The 14,594-nt window shown below is 31.7% G+C and overlaps 2 protein-coding genes across 2 annotated transcripts; both read right to left on the bottom strand.

Annotated features, from left to right (window-relative positions):
* Positions 1 to 1,941: 1,941 nt before the first annotated feature.
* LOC105130029 (40S ribosomal protein S3a-2-like) lies at positions 1,942 to 4,770 on the bottom strand. Its single transcript, XM_011032344.1, has 7 exons — positions 4,670 to 4,770; positions 4,513 to 4,560; positions 4,329 to 4,434; positions 3,404 to 3,541; positions 3,112 to 3,297; positions 2,538 to 2,738; positions 1,942 to 2,284 (listed from the first exon to the last, which is right to left on the bottom strand). The coding sequence occupies exons 1-7, from the start codon at positions 4,678 to 4,680 to the stop codon at positions 2,195 to 2,197; spliced, it is 780 nt and encodes a 259-aa protein (XP_011030646.1). The 5' UTR covers positions 4,681 to 4,770; the 3' UTR covers positions 1,942 to 2,194.
* A 2,637-nt stretch (positions 4,771 to 7,407) lies between these two features.
* Positions 7,408 to 8,757, bottom strand: LOC105130028 (leucine-rich repeat extensin-like protein 6). The gene has a single exon (XM_011032343.1). It carries the CDS (start codon positions 8,649 to 8,651, stop codon positions 7,551 to 7,553), a length of 1,101 nt encoding a protein of 366 aa, XP_011030645.1. The 5' UTR covers positions 8,652 to 8,757; the 3' UTR covers positions 7,408 to 7,550.
* Positions 8,758 to 14,594: the final 5,837 nt, after the last annotated feature.

The following is a 14,594-nucleotide window of genomic DNA, read 5'->3' as shown; positions in this document are numbered from 1 at the left end:
AAAAAATTATTTTTGATATTAACATATCAAAATAATCCAAAAATTCTAACAAAATAAATTTAAAAAAAAATATTTTTTTAAGTTTAGTTTAACTAGACTTCCAAACCCACTCTAAAACAAGAATGATGATACGATTATTAAAAATAACAATTCAAAAACATATAAATTTATTTGTATACTTCAATAATATGTAATTTGTATAACTAAAAGTATTTAGAAGTGTAGTAGCTTTTACTTTTGAATATATTTTAAGAGTATGTTTTATTTGAAAAATATTAAATTAATGTTTTTTATGCTTTACAATAGTTTTGATATGCTGATGTTAAAAATAAAAAAATATATAATATTTTAATATATTTTGAAGCAAAAATTGTTTTTTTAAATGATATGATAATTAATAATCCAGTGTACCATTCTTATAATTCTAAACTAGCAATGGGCCTGATGTCCAATAAATACTCAAGAATGTATTAGGTTTGGGCTACAGAACAGGAGAGAATAATGGACTGAACGAGACCAGTAAGAGGAAAAAATCTTCATAAACGTTGTCTGAACATCCCATGCTCGTGAGCCCTTATAAGACAAGGCTACAACCACACAAAAACAACAGAAATTGTGAGACTATACATGTATAAAAATAAGAATATCAAAACACATATATTATTATAAATATTTACATACCAATACTCTATTATTATGAATCAAGGTCGAGATTTTATTTTGTAAATAGCTCTAAAAATGGAACAAATTAAACTTTATAATTTTATTTTGAAAATCAACCTAGGATTCACAAGTCAAGAACCAAACAAAACAAATTGGATCATCCTAGTGTTTTTTTTTTTTTTTCATTGTTTCCTTTCAATTTTAACTTGTCTTTATTTACATTTGAATGAGGAACAGGGAATCTCTAATCGACTTTCCATTTTTTCAGAAGTTTAGATCCTCTTTTTTAATTGTCTTAACCATCGTTTTATTTGATTTATAATTAATTTTATAGATTTTTCAAATTTTAATTTGATTTTTTATCAAGATCCAGCTCTTCGTCTAACATTTAGAGTTATTGGGGGGAAAAAGTGAAGTATTGACACGTGGTCACGAGCACTGCAAATCAATAAACTCAGTGTCATACAACAGTACTGCGTATGATTAATCATGAAGTCTCGGTTACGTTGAATCTGCAGGCTTGGATCATTAATAGGTTTTTTTAATGCAAGCTTTCATCAATCAAAATCAACTAGGCAAAGATTTTGTTACAAAGTTCTTGCAAGTTGCAGAGGGAAAAAATACAGATTCAAAAGAAACCAACTGTAGATTCTCTCGTTTCAGCGAATATTAGAATATTTAGTATTAAACTGCGCCTCTAACAAAACATTTGCTTTGAAGAGGTTCTACCGAGCAGATCTGAAATATCATATTCCCAATAGTATTCAGTTCAGCTTCATTTGGTCCTTGAACCCTCTTATGTTTTTCCTTCCAAACACTACTTATAGAAGCACCGAGCCAGCCTATGCAAGACTGGAAGAAACAAAAGACAGCCCAAGCAAGTTCCATTTCAGTCCCCTCCTCGTTTATGGAAACTACTCCTATGCAGAATGCGCTGGCATGTTCCCTTTGTACAACTACAAGAGAAAAGCGACTGATCCATGCATTACATCCAAAACAAGAAGCGTCCGGACTATCAGGGCTGGTCCTTCGTATTAGATTCCTCAATTTTCGATTTTGGCTCTAAACATTCGTTAGTTGAAAGCAGAGATATAAAATTTGTTTGTACGTGATTCGAGCCAAGGATGAAAAAGAATAAAACTCCAAACCTCTTCACTTCTGAAAGACTAATAATCGGGTTTACTAGTGACAATAAGGAGAAACCTACAACCTGCAAAGTTGCCAGTAAATGAGGCACAATTTTCATCATACCACGTTAGGCAATTCACAAGCAAGTCGGTTGCAAAAAACCAAGTTAAAATCACAAAACACATGAGCAAACAATCTGATCAACTATGCATCGCAATGTTTGCCAGGCAAAATATAAGCCTACTCAATTAAAGCACAGATCAAGTCCTCGATGAAAACATTGTAGATCTCGGATAAACTAGAGCATCGAACAACTATCATCCAGAGTTTAAAATAAACAGTTATGGTGAACTAGTAAAAAATCAAAAAAGGGCAAGACAAATAGGAAAAATTTCCTTCAAGTTCAAGCAGTTTCAGCAGGGGCCTCAGCGATTGGCTCATCAACTGGCCTTTCCAATTTCACACCAACATCCTCGGAATAGTCCCCATGAACCTGCACAGAGCAAAGAATATTAGACGCTTGCAATATAACAACCAGCCAGATCCAAATATACTATTGCTTAAAAAGTTAACAAAATTCTAAAGTATAAAAATAACCATATGATAGAACACCTGCCATTGTTGACTATATACATAAAAACTAAAGATTTAAATGCAGACATAAAGCTGATGAAAAAAAATTATATTTGGAATAATTTTGGTGATCAAAACATCAAACACGTAATACGAAGCCTATAGAGACAAACCTCCATCAATTTTCCAAGGTCAAACTTTGGGGCCTTTAAGATCTTCACTTTCCTGATGAAAACATTTTGAAGAGGGTAGATGCTTGAAGTTGCCTTTTCAATTTCCTTGCCAATGCTCTCTGGAATGAACTTGCGGACCAATTCCTTGAGATCACAAGAAGTTGCTTGGGCTGTCATAATTTCCCTCATTTTGCGGCGTATCTGAGAGAAAACAAAAGCATATTCACATCATAAGCAGAAACAAAGCAGCAAATAGCAAATTAATTCAGCCCAATTTTCACTCAAACAATACTTTCCAGTCTCTGTATCCATCATTATAAATGCAAGAATTATATACAACTCTTGATGAAATAACTTTATTTTTGTTGCCACTAAATAACTCAGATTTCAAATCAGTAGCGTAATACATGACCAACAATATATACCAGAAAGATTCTCATAAAGGACATTCTATATCTTGTTGAAGCAAAGACTAAATAAAAACAAGAAATACATACTGCCCTGAAAAAACAAACTTAGGTTCCTAATACACAAGTTCAGTGAGCAACTAGATATTATGATATGATGTTCTTACTTGTCTTATTTGGCTGGACTGCGCATAGGTAGTCCTCTTGATCTGGTTGGGACGCCTTTTAGTGAACCCGATGCAGAACATCCTCAAAGTGTAGTTATCAGTGGTTTTCACATCAACATGAGCTTCAATCAAAGTTTGCCATTTCCTCACCAAAGACCTCAACTTGTCATTAGTAAAATTCATTCCCTGCAATATTTAAGGAGAGGATTAAAACTTGCAATGTTAAATTAATACATTGTCAATAGAATTAAAATATAATAATGTAAGAAAAATACAGCTTCCATGATCATACCCAGAAGTTTGTCAAAACATTCCTTCCTTGAACATCTTCAGCTCTCAAACGGATCTTTCTGTAAGCATGATCCTCATCACCCTGAAGGTCTGCAAGTGAGATCTCAAAAACACGATGTTTGAGACCTTCTGAAGCAATCTGTTGCAGACCACAGAGCACACATTAGTACATAAGCAACACATGCATACCTCTCAATGATCAAGCATCTATAAAAAGAAATACAGTTGTAGCATTTCACGTCCACCATAACTAAAAAATGCAAAATCCCAACACAGCACAAGAAATGCGACTAGAACAAACAAATTTCTGTTAGTTAATTTATGAAGAAAATGACACAACAACTAAAGATGAACTTCTAGACATGAGCCAGCAAGTCCAGGAAAAAGATAAGAATGAAAGAAATTAAATTGTGAATAGAACTGGTAGAAAAAACAACAGCACATTGCAGTTTGGAAGAGAACATGACAAGAGAAAAGGTTTAAAAATTTCAAGAGTCAAATCTTCACGACTAATATTTCTCTACAAGTGGGGATAAATTGTTACAGGATAAGGTGTCGTGGACAAACCATATGCCATCCATGCACTGTACTTCCATGCTTTCAAGGTTTAATTTTTTAAGCAGGCCACCTAAAAGTTACCACTGAACTTAAATTTATTGGGCAAAATCTCAATCAACGCATTAACAGGGTAACAAATCGCTAGAAACTCGCCTCTCTATCCTGGCAATCATCGTGACCTCTTATACAGGCAAAAACCATATAGAACACCTAAAATCTATGATTTTAAACAAAAACCTTGCCCCATATTATGCACTCTCATTTTCTAAGAGAACCCAACGACCAAACATAAAAAACGCAAACAATTATGCAAAACTATGAAAAAAAATAAGAGAAAAATGTTCATAAATTTAAAAAACGTTATGTACCTTTGTACCCTGAGTACGAGTAACAAGAGTCTTGCCGACGTTTTTGACCGAGAAAACTGAAGGAGCCTTGATATCATACCAATCCTTCTTTGAAAATGGATCAGCTCTGTAAAGACAAACAAACAACAATAATTAATCAAACAGCAGATCTAGAAAGACACAAAGTTTAGTCTGCAATACTCACGCCTTCTTCTTTCCTCCCTTCTTTCCCTTGGAAATTCTCTTGTTCTTCCTGTTGACAAACATACGAGTAATTCATCAATAAAATATTTTCCAGGCACCCTGAACATATAAACATAAGCCTCCATGTGTTGAATGGGAAAGAGAGAAGGGAAGTGTACCCGACGGCCATGATTGGAGTTTGTGGTGGTCGCGAGGAACTGCGAGCTGCAGGTTACAAAATAGAGATGGACGGCGGGGAAAAGGAAAACTCCAAAACCCTACTCGCTGCTGCCTTATTTTATATAGCTGTTTTGGTGAGGATGGTTTGGTCATTTAATTAGGATCGTTCGTTTTTGGGTTTATTGTGGGCTTTGGAATTTCAGAAAGCCCATCCCTGACTAGGCTGGACAGTTTGAAATGGTTACAAAGTTACAAGCCCAAATGTTTATATAAATCCAAACAGCATTGTTTGAGGGACCTTAACGGCCACCCTGAAAAGGCTCGTTCGGTTCCTTCAGGCTTTTAACCTAAAAAAAACATTTTATTATAATTCATTCGTATTGAGTAATAATCTGCTATGACTAATTGATTAGCATATAAGGAATATATAAATACTATTTAATTTGTATTTTAATTTTAATGAATAAGATATGTTTAGGATTGTAGTAGTGGTTATGATTTAAAATAATTTTTATTTAGAAATATATCAAAATGATAATTTTTTATTTTATTAAAAATTATTTTTGATATCTGAGCATGAAAACGATCAAAAAATACTAAAAAAAATTAATTTAAAATAAAAAAAATTAAATATTTTAAAAATATAAGTTAAATTACCTTCCCAAGCAAGTCTAAAGTTGGAAGCAGGTTTTTAACTCAATTCTTTAAACATGTCATAATATTATTCTTACTGTAATATATTTTCCTTAACTAAATTAAAACAACAAGAATTAATACAAATTAGCATGGATCAGAATACATTAAGAATTTTAAAATTTACAAATGAAATTTTTTATCAATATTTATACTTACAGTATATTAGTAAAAACTTTATCGATGTGATCATGGACAAAAATGATTTGTGATATGTCGATGAATCTATTAGTAATAATTTTACATACAGATTTACTGGCGAATAAAGCGCGTCCAATTTTTTTTACTTGTTTCATTCTGCCGGTATTTCTATTGTTGAATATAATATATTATAGATAAAGAAATCATGTCATTTTATCGATGATTTTTTTAATCTATCGGTATGTCCCTCAATGAATTTGACATGTAATCGTCAAACAAATTGTTTGTTATTCCAAAATGAATAATCAGTGATAATGATATTTGCAATAATTTTTTTTCAACTCTCTGGAATTTAGACAACTTAAAAATATATTTTTAAAAAAATATATTAAAAAAACAAAATAATTAAAAAAATAAATTAATATGAATTCAAATATTTATTGCAAATTTAAGCATTTATAATTTCATATACAATTAATTTAAAACAGAAATGCTGGTGGAGGGGGGTCTTCATCTGAACCATGAGACAAATAAGAAAGAGCACATGTACCATCTATATGTAATCCTATCTCCAATATCAATTTGCGAAGTTCGGATTAGATGGATATTTAATACTGTCTCCACTGATATTTCTCGGATTAGATAGTATATAATTGATAAAACATCGAACTCTATTGTAATAATCCATCATACATAACCTTTTAGGCAAATCTCGATATATCTATAAACAACCATTCATTAATTATGTTAAACCTATATAGAATATTGATGACAACATGTATTAATTAATTATGTAAACTAAATGAACAACAGAATATTGGTTTAACTCAAATTTATTCAAACTATTTTAATAGTACAACTAATTCATTATTAATTATCTATATAAATTTAAATTTCTATACATTTACTAAAAATTTCAACTCAATAATAAAATTAATAAAATATAAAATGGACCCTATTATTCATATACTACAAAAATATGCAATAAAAATTAACATTTTAAAATCGAGTTCAAATAAAAAATAAGAAATTTTTGTTTACTTAAAGTGGAGAGTCTTCAATAAAATTTAAATCAGGATATAAATGTTGACAAATTAAGTGTTAGAGTAGCTAAATTCATAGTGAAAAGTTGATTTGTAATAAAATTAGGTGTGAGGGTTGTGGTGTTTGTTACAAAAAAAAAAATAGAGGAAGAAAAAGAAATGGGAAAAGGAGAGACGAGTCACTTATCATATTATAAATTAAATATTACAAATAAATTTACCAATAGATTTAATCTATATATTTAAATTCATTGATAACTTTGTTTGTAAAAATGTTAAAGCATCATACTTCATGTTTTTTTTTTCATTTATTATTTTTTATGGTAATTCTCTTAGTATATTTATAAAAAATATTTTTTGTTAATATTTACTGATGAATATAGTAAGGTACTATTATGTTAGTAAAATTCACTGTAATTTATTAACAAAAAAATATATTGTATTTTTAATTATATTTCTAAATGTATGGCTAAGATAGGTGTGGATATTTAATTTTATTAGAGAATAATATAAATCATATCTTGAAACTTCACATAACAGTTTAAGCTATTAAGTTTAATTTTATTAGAAAATAATATAAATCATATTTTAAAATCTTACGTAACAATTTGAACTATTGGATTAAGATGATTCTTTGACATGATATCAGATCCTTGATAACCAAGTGATCACGAGTTCGAACTTTAACATTTCTATTTATTTGATAAAATCAAGTACAAAGTAATATAAGCCTGTACAAATTTCAAATCTAAAAAGACTTAAAATTTTATAATATAATATAAATAAACTTACTTAATATCTTGAATTAAGATGGTTTTTTAACAAATTTTTCAATAATATACTGTTCGGGCCTCCTTCAATATTGCAGGTTTCATATTTGAACCTGTCACCTCCATAAATCATGCAGATCCAATAAAATTAATAGCACGCACTCTGTTTTTATTATCATTAGCTGGCGGAGGAAGCGGTTGTTACAGACGCTGGGTGCTGGAGTTCTAGCTAGCTAGCTAATGAGGCACTGAATGGAACCACAACTAATGGGCTGTACATAAAAGTTACTACATTCCTCCGGTGTGCGCTGGAAAGGCCTATTCGGAATACAATTCCTCCTATCATCATTCCCCGGCAACCTGAGGCACACCAGTGGCTCACCAGAAAAGTAATTAAACGAGTATGTGAAATTCTCCAACTTAGGCAAGGAACATATACTGCTAGGAACTTGCCCGGAAAACTTGTTATGTGCCACATTTAGCTGCTCCAGGTTCCTCATTGCTCCTATTGACTCAGGCAAAGGCCCAGCTAAATTGTTGAAGCTGACATCAAGAACTGTTAAGCCTCTTAGCAGCCCAATATCCTGTCGTAAACAACCTGTTAACGCCATATTAGAGAGAATAATCTCGTCAAGGGTCTCTGCCATGTTTGCCAAACTCGGAGGAATGCAGCCTCTGATGTCGTTGTTGGCTACTACAAACACTGAAACTGGAGAGTTTCCCAGGTTAGCAGGCAGGGCTGAGTGAAATCTGTTATTGTTTATGAAAAGAGCATCTAATTTGAGCTCAAAAAGCTGTGGTGGGATTTTTCCATCGAATTCGTTGAACCTTACATCAAGATACTTGAGCGAATGCAGGAAGAAAACAACACTTGGAAACGGACCACTAAAGCGGTTGTTACTGATGTCAAGCTCGAAAAGAAATTTGAGATGGACAAAACTATCAGGGATGACACCGAAGAAACGATTGGAGTTTATGTGAAAGAGAGCAAGGTCCTTAAGGAGCCCAAGCTCTTCAGGCAAAAAACCGGCTATGTTGGCGTGGTTCAGGTCTATGCCGGCAACCGTCAAGATAAAAGGGTCATATGGGGCTGGGGCACAATAGACACCAGTGTAGTTGCATACATGTGGCCCTTGCCAGTTGGCCGTAAATTGATTGGGGTCGGAGGTTATAACTTGTTTCCAAGCTTGGAGAGCTATGTAAGCCTCCATGAGTTGAGGGCTTATGATGGGAAAATCAGGTGGATAAAAAGTTTGTGAATTGACCTTGGAGAGGAAGAGCATGGTATTGATGATGCTCCAGAGGGTTAGATTGATGAGATATGAGCTCTTCATTTGGAGAAGGATATGCCTCCGGTGATAATTGCTTGTTTTTCTTGAGGTGTAAATATAAGAGTCACTGGTACTATAGCACTCCAGTGCTTCATGTATTGAATAGAGGCTTGGAAGGTTTATGTTAGTTGAGGGCAGTGCAATAATGGGTATTAATTAATTTTATAATTGCAATGGCCTGTAAAATTTAGTCTAGCAGATCAATGTCTTCGTACAATTTTCTCATAAATATTTTACTCGATCGGCAACTATTTAAAATCAAATCGATGCGATGCAAGACTCTAAATTATGAATGAAGATCTCAGTAAAAAATGAATTAATCATTTCAATTTACACATGGAAGTTTCTATAATGTTAAAATCATTGTTCCGAATTTCGATTAGCAGTGAACATTATCAATAGATCCTGGTCGTTGGAAATTGAAGTGGGAATTAATCATCCCAGAAAAGTGTCAATCTACCAGTCGATCATGTCATCAAAAATTTCGAAGCAGCGCTTAGCTACTTGGATTATGTATGTTCAACCAGTTGGTCTATAGCATCTGTTGAGGCAAGATGACGATGAGCTGTATACTTCGGACGACATGGTTTTCTTGTTATGGTAGTAAAGACAGAGCAAGTGATAATATTAAAAGTACAGAGCTTGCCTCAACGTCATCTCGCCGTGTATTCAATGCTATCATGTTATCGTTGTCAAGAAGACACATACCAAGTGCCAAGTTGTCTAGAAGCCAGATTTCTTAGCCCTCTAATGGCTCCACAAATGTTGCAACTCCCAACGAACACTAGTAAAACCCAACGGGTTTGTTTGAGTTGTTGAGCCCCGGCGTGATTGCTCCCATGCCCAGGGTTTCTGCAATCTCTTTCTAAAGGTTCATGAAGATTGAAAAACTCACTACACAGTTTCCTTTTCATCTCAATGAAAACAATCGCCATACAGTATATGACTATGATATTGAAGTTTAACTTTTGAATTTCGCAGAGCATCTTCATGAAAAGGATTTTTTTTATTTTTTTATTAATATAAATATTATGTTAATTTTCACATATTTCCACTAATCCTATAAATTTTAAAATTAATGAATATGTAAATATTCAGTAGCAGCCAGTAGCCCTAACGTCTTGATGGAAAGGATTTTAATTTTTAACCACACACAAGATTGTGGGTTTAATGTCACATGGGGGAGCAGGTGGGCTTTAAAAGCTAGCACGCCTGGCTTGCACGGCCCATTAATTTCTTCTACTGTATCATAGCAGGACTCCTTGCTTTCATTTGCTGGGACCATGACCCTTACTCCATTTCAGGCACCGCGAAAACTTAACCTGAGAGGAAATATTTATTTTCATGAGAGACAGGGCGGCGGCGGCAGCTCTAGAGTTCAGGTTCTACGCACAAAATGGAAAGAATTAAAGAAGCTCAGTGGAAAAGAAAAGTAATGAGAGTTAATGATCACATCGGCACGTTATATATATTGAAAAATATATAATTTAATCGAAAACAAGGATAGTTTTTTGGAACACGATTATTAAACTCTTAGAATCTAATCTAAAACCACCACATAAGAAGATCTTTTTGTTTTGTTCCGGCAGACAGATAAAAACACACAACCAAACTTTAAGTTTAAGGTGAGAAACATCATTAGTATACGCCAAGAGAAAGAAGGAGAGCTCATCTAGTGGTCTGCCAAATAATCAAAGGGCTTAAAAATCAAATAGTTTTTTGACGAAGAAGTTCGCATATGTATTCCCTTCGAGAAGAACATAATGTAGAAGAGAGAGAGAGAGAGAGAGAGAGAGAGAGTTACCCTCTTAGGAACAAAAATTACCCTCTTGTATGTGGGGAAAACAGTGTCATTTTTTGGTGGGTTTTAAAGCAATTAATTTCTCTCGCTATATCTTTCTCTTAATGGAGCGAATATACATTGATAATTACTCTTGTGTCTAGAGCAACCACTTTGTTGAATGCAGGTTAGAGTCCACTATTTTGAGAATTTGTATACCTACTTTTGTTTTAACTTTGCTTTTCAAAATCGAGATCTTTTAGGAGGGCAAGGGGATAATTAAATACTAGCTAAGGTATAACAATTAATTAGAGAAAATAGTTAAAATGGCTCTTTGATGCACACGGAGTTTACTTTTTATTATCATATTTTTTTAATATAATTACTAAAAACATTGATAACTTCAATATTTTGCATTGATTAGCGCATCTTATTATTTAAAATTTCCATTATTTAATTTATTTATGATTGTTAATTTATTATTCGTTAATATTTTAATAATATAGTAAGCTACCTAATTAAATGGTTTTGGTAAAAAATACACTTTTTTTTAACATAAAATCATTATTTATTTTAAAAATTTTATTTGAAAGAATAGTTTAGAAAAAAGGATGTGTATAAAAGAATATTAAAAGAATATGTTCAGATTATACAATATAAATATAAAGTTATCACAAAATAAAAGTTGAAGTACTGAAACAGAAGCAGTTTAAGGTAAATGACGCCTTTTAAAATATTTTATTATTATTTTTATGCATGTTTATAAGTGGAAGATCGAGTAATTTTTATTTTGTATTTGAGATCTTTTGTTAATTTAAAAAAAAAATATTTTATAAAATATAATTGATAGATATATCTTACCCAAATAAGAATTAGCTTGAAGTCGCTCTGCCATAAAAGCACTAATTAAACTCGATTTTGATTGTTGAAAGGCACATAATAAAGTGGATTTGTTTTTCTCCGTTGTTTTCCTTTTCGTCCCCTCGTAAGCATTCTGGTAGTTGGTGTTTTTTTTTTTTTTTTTTTTTTTTTTATAATGCGAGAGTAGTTAGATGTACTTGAATGTTAAAGTCAAGAATTATTGTCTTTTCGAAACCAAGAAGCGTTTTTTTTTTTTTTTGCCCATCTTGACGAATAAAGTATGAATTTTCTTGAAGTGCCGTCGATATTGGCCTTATTTTATGGATTTCGGGGATTTTCTGAGTAGTTTTTGTGATTCGACGAAAAGTATAACAAAGACGTGGTCAAGTAATGGTTGTGCTTTACTTGCAGTATTTATCTATTTCAATTGCTCTCCCTCCTCGATAGATCAAGTTGTTAATTTGATGCATGCATTTATTAACTAATTTAAATAATTTTGAGAAAATATCTCGATTATTTCAACATCATTCGGTGCTTGTTTACTATTACTCCGTTTTCAAAGCATAATTATGTTTAGTTGTTCTTGTTTAAAAACAATGTTTAATTAATATATATTTTGCTTTTGAAACCAAAACAATCATCATAATTTTAAAAGAGAAGACTAATTTGCTTTAATTGAGACAGAGCAATGTACCTCTTACTTTTAATAAAAAAACACAATTGTTTATTGTGGATTTTACTTTTGTTTTGATTAAAATAATAAGTTTTTTCATTGTTATTCTTAATTACATATAATAAAAATGCTATTGTTTTATATATTTTTATTTCAATTTTTTTTTTATCATTGACTTTATTGAAATGACATGTCTATACATATTCTCATTCTATTTAACCCTTTTTTAGTCATATGACATTTAATATAAACGAAATATATTTTTAAGAATATTTTTAATATGTTGGAACATTTATTGGCCATTTTACATTAATTTAAAAGCACAATAAAATAATTTTGAAAAAATATTATTTAGTTGCTTTAATATTTACAAGTACAACATAGCAATGAATATACCAAATACATTTTTCTCCCCACAACACAATAATATTTTGGGCTACAAAATATTATTTTTGCCAATTGAAATTTGTACTTGAATTTGATTCATAAGTTTTTTCAACATATTGTTTTTTAATGTTAATAGTCTCTTGCATAAGCATTTTTTATAAATTTAAACAGTTTTTTCAACTTAAAAATTCAGATCTATGGTCAAAATATTGAGGTTTAATTTTTTTATTTATGATAACTAATCAAAAGTTAATAATAATGAGAACTATTTTTTTTATTATCAGAATTAATTTTTTAACTTTTAAAATCCACTATAAAACAATAGGTGAATGAGGAGTTTTAGATAAGTTTTTTTTTTTACACGGTTTTTCTATGGTGTTATTGAAATCTTGATAAATATATTGTTAGTATTTTAATTACATAAAATAAGAAGCAATAGATTCATAAAGATAAAGAATTTATCATGAACAACAATAAAAATTTTATTTTAACAAGTAAGTATTATTCTTTATATATATTAATTTGATATTAATTAGACGTTTGAGTGTATAATTGGTATGCATATTAGAAATATTAGAATTGTATTATTATATTTGTATTGAAAGTATGTTTGTTATAAATTTTTATTTTAATTGTTTATAAATTTAAATTTATATAAACTTCAAATTTTCGTTAAATATCTTTTATATTTTAAATTTTCTTGTTATAATAAAGTAAACATCCTTATTCACTATTCTAATACAATTTATTTTGAAAAGAACTATATCTCTCGTGCGCGGGCTATGACTAAAGTCTAGGCGGCCATTGTTATCTTATAGGAAAAAGGCCGTGCTAGAACTCGATTTTCCTCTCAAGTCACGTGATATAACTCGTGCCTTAGTTGCTAGAGGCGAGGAAGGCTGGTTGTATGAGTTGTAATTAAGAAAGCCAAGTGCAAAATCTCTTCCTCTCTCTTGTCTGCTATCGTCTAGACATGCATTCTCATCACTTTAAGTTTTATCTTGAAGCTAACACGGGATCAAAATTAATTTAGAGGTAAAATTAAGTGTATCATGATGAGGGATCGATCTTGCTTTTGATATGGTTAATAAGTAGTACTGTTGCTTACTTGAGCTTGAAAAGATATAATTGCCTTTCTACTTACAAAAACTTAAGCAGATGAATAAATTTTACCATATCATCAATGAATTGATTTATTGGTTAAGGTATATTTTCTTTAATTTTGCTTCATTGAAAGGCTCATATATATTGAACTTCCATTCAAATTATGACCTCGCTAGTCCTGCAGATGTACCAAAGCAGATAGTTTACCTTTCTTAATAATTTAAATAGCAAGAAATTCTCTCTAATTATGCCAATTACACGAACATAATAAATGTGACTTAGCTTGCAGGCATGCTTGTGCTATTTACAGTGCAAAGTTGACCTTCATGGAAATTTCTCTTGCAACCATCAACATGGGAATCAATGATATTCCTGTTTCTCCAGCAGACCCGGTGATAAAACAATATAGCTTCAGTTCGAAATATATTTCTTGCAAAGCCTATTATTCTCTAACTAGTCTATATATATATATAAATGATTCAATACCACGTACAGTCCTAAAGATGCATGCACTGATACTAATGTAGCGTCGAATTTAGTTTCTCTTTCTACGGTGGCCTGCAGATAGCTAATGCTTGCTTGTTTAATCACTATATATCGGCTCAACGACGAGTGCTAGAAAGATTCATGCACGTAACTGGTACATAATTAGCCACATTTTAGTTTGTGATCACTAATTGAGAACAGTATAATGGACTTGGCTAAATTTTCAATTTTCAACTAGCTAGCTAGCTAGCAGGTGTTACATACACAAGTTTGGCACAAATTTAGGGGGTCAAGATAATATGCTCGCGCCAGAGGTAGAGAGTGTTGGGTATGCGACCAAAGTCCCACATTGGTTAGAAATGGGGAAGATCAAGGGTATATAAGGATGAATAAATATCTCCATTGGTATGAGGCCTTTTGGGTATAACCCAAGAGCAAATCCATGAGGGCTTAGGCCCAAAGTGGACAATATCATACCAATGTGGAGAAAGCTGGTGTTCGTAGTCCTTACAAGTGGTATCAGAGTATCAGAGTCATGCCCCCGAGTTAGCCATGATGGATGAATCCTCGAAATGCCGAACAAAAGGTGGTGAGCCCTAATTAAATCACGATGTAATCCATGGATCAGCTCTGTTGGATAGGCGGTGTGCTCCAG

Source organism: Populus euphratica, unplaced genomic scaffold, assembly GCF_000495115.2.
Source record: "Populus euphratica unplaced genomic scaffold, PopEup_1.0 scaffold17.1, whole genome shotgun sequence".
NCBI lineage: Eukaryota > Viridiplantae > Streptophyta > Magnoliopsida > Malpighiales > Salicaceae > Populus > Populus euphratica.
Note: the sequence above shows the minus strand (reverse complement) of the source record. Positions and strands in the feature narration are given on the sequence as shown.

Coding starts and splice junctions, on each gene's coding strand:
- LOC105130029 (XM_011032344.1), bottom strand. Junction 4,435..4,512: donor AAGGGAGGAAAGAAGAAGGC/GTGAGTATTGCA, acceptor TTGTCTTTACAG/AGCTGATCCATTTTCAAAGA. Junction 3,298..3,403: donor ATGTTTTGACAAACTTCTGG/GTATGATCATGG, acceptor TAAATATTGCAG/GGAATGAATTTTACTAATGA.
- LOC105130028 (XM_011032343.1), bottom strand. CDS start 8,651: ATGAAGAGCTCATATCTCATCAATCTAACCCTCTGGAGCATCATCAAT.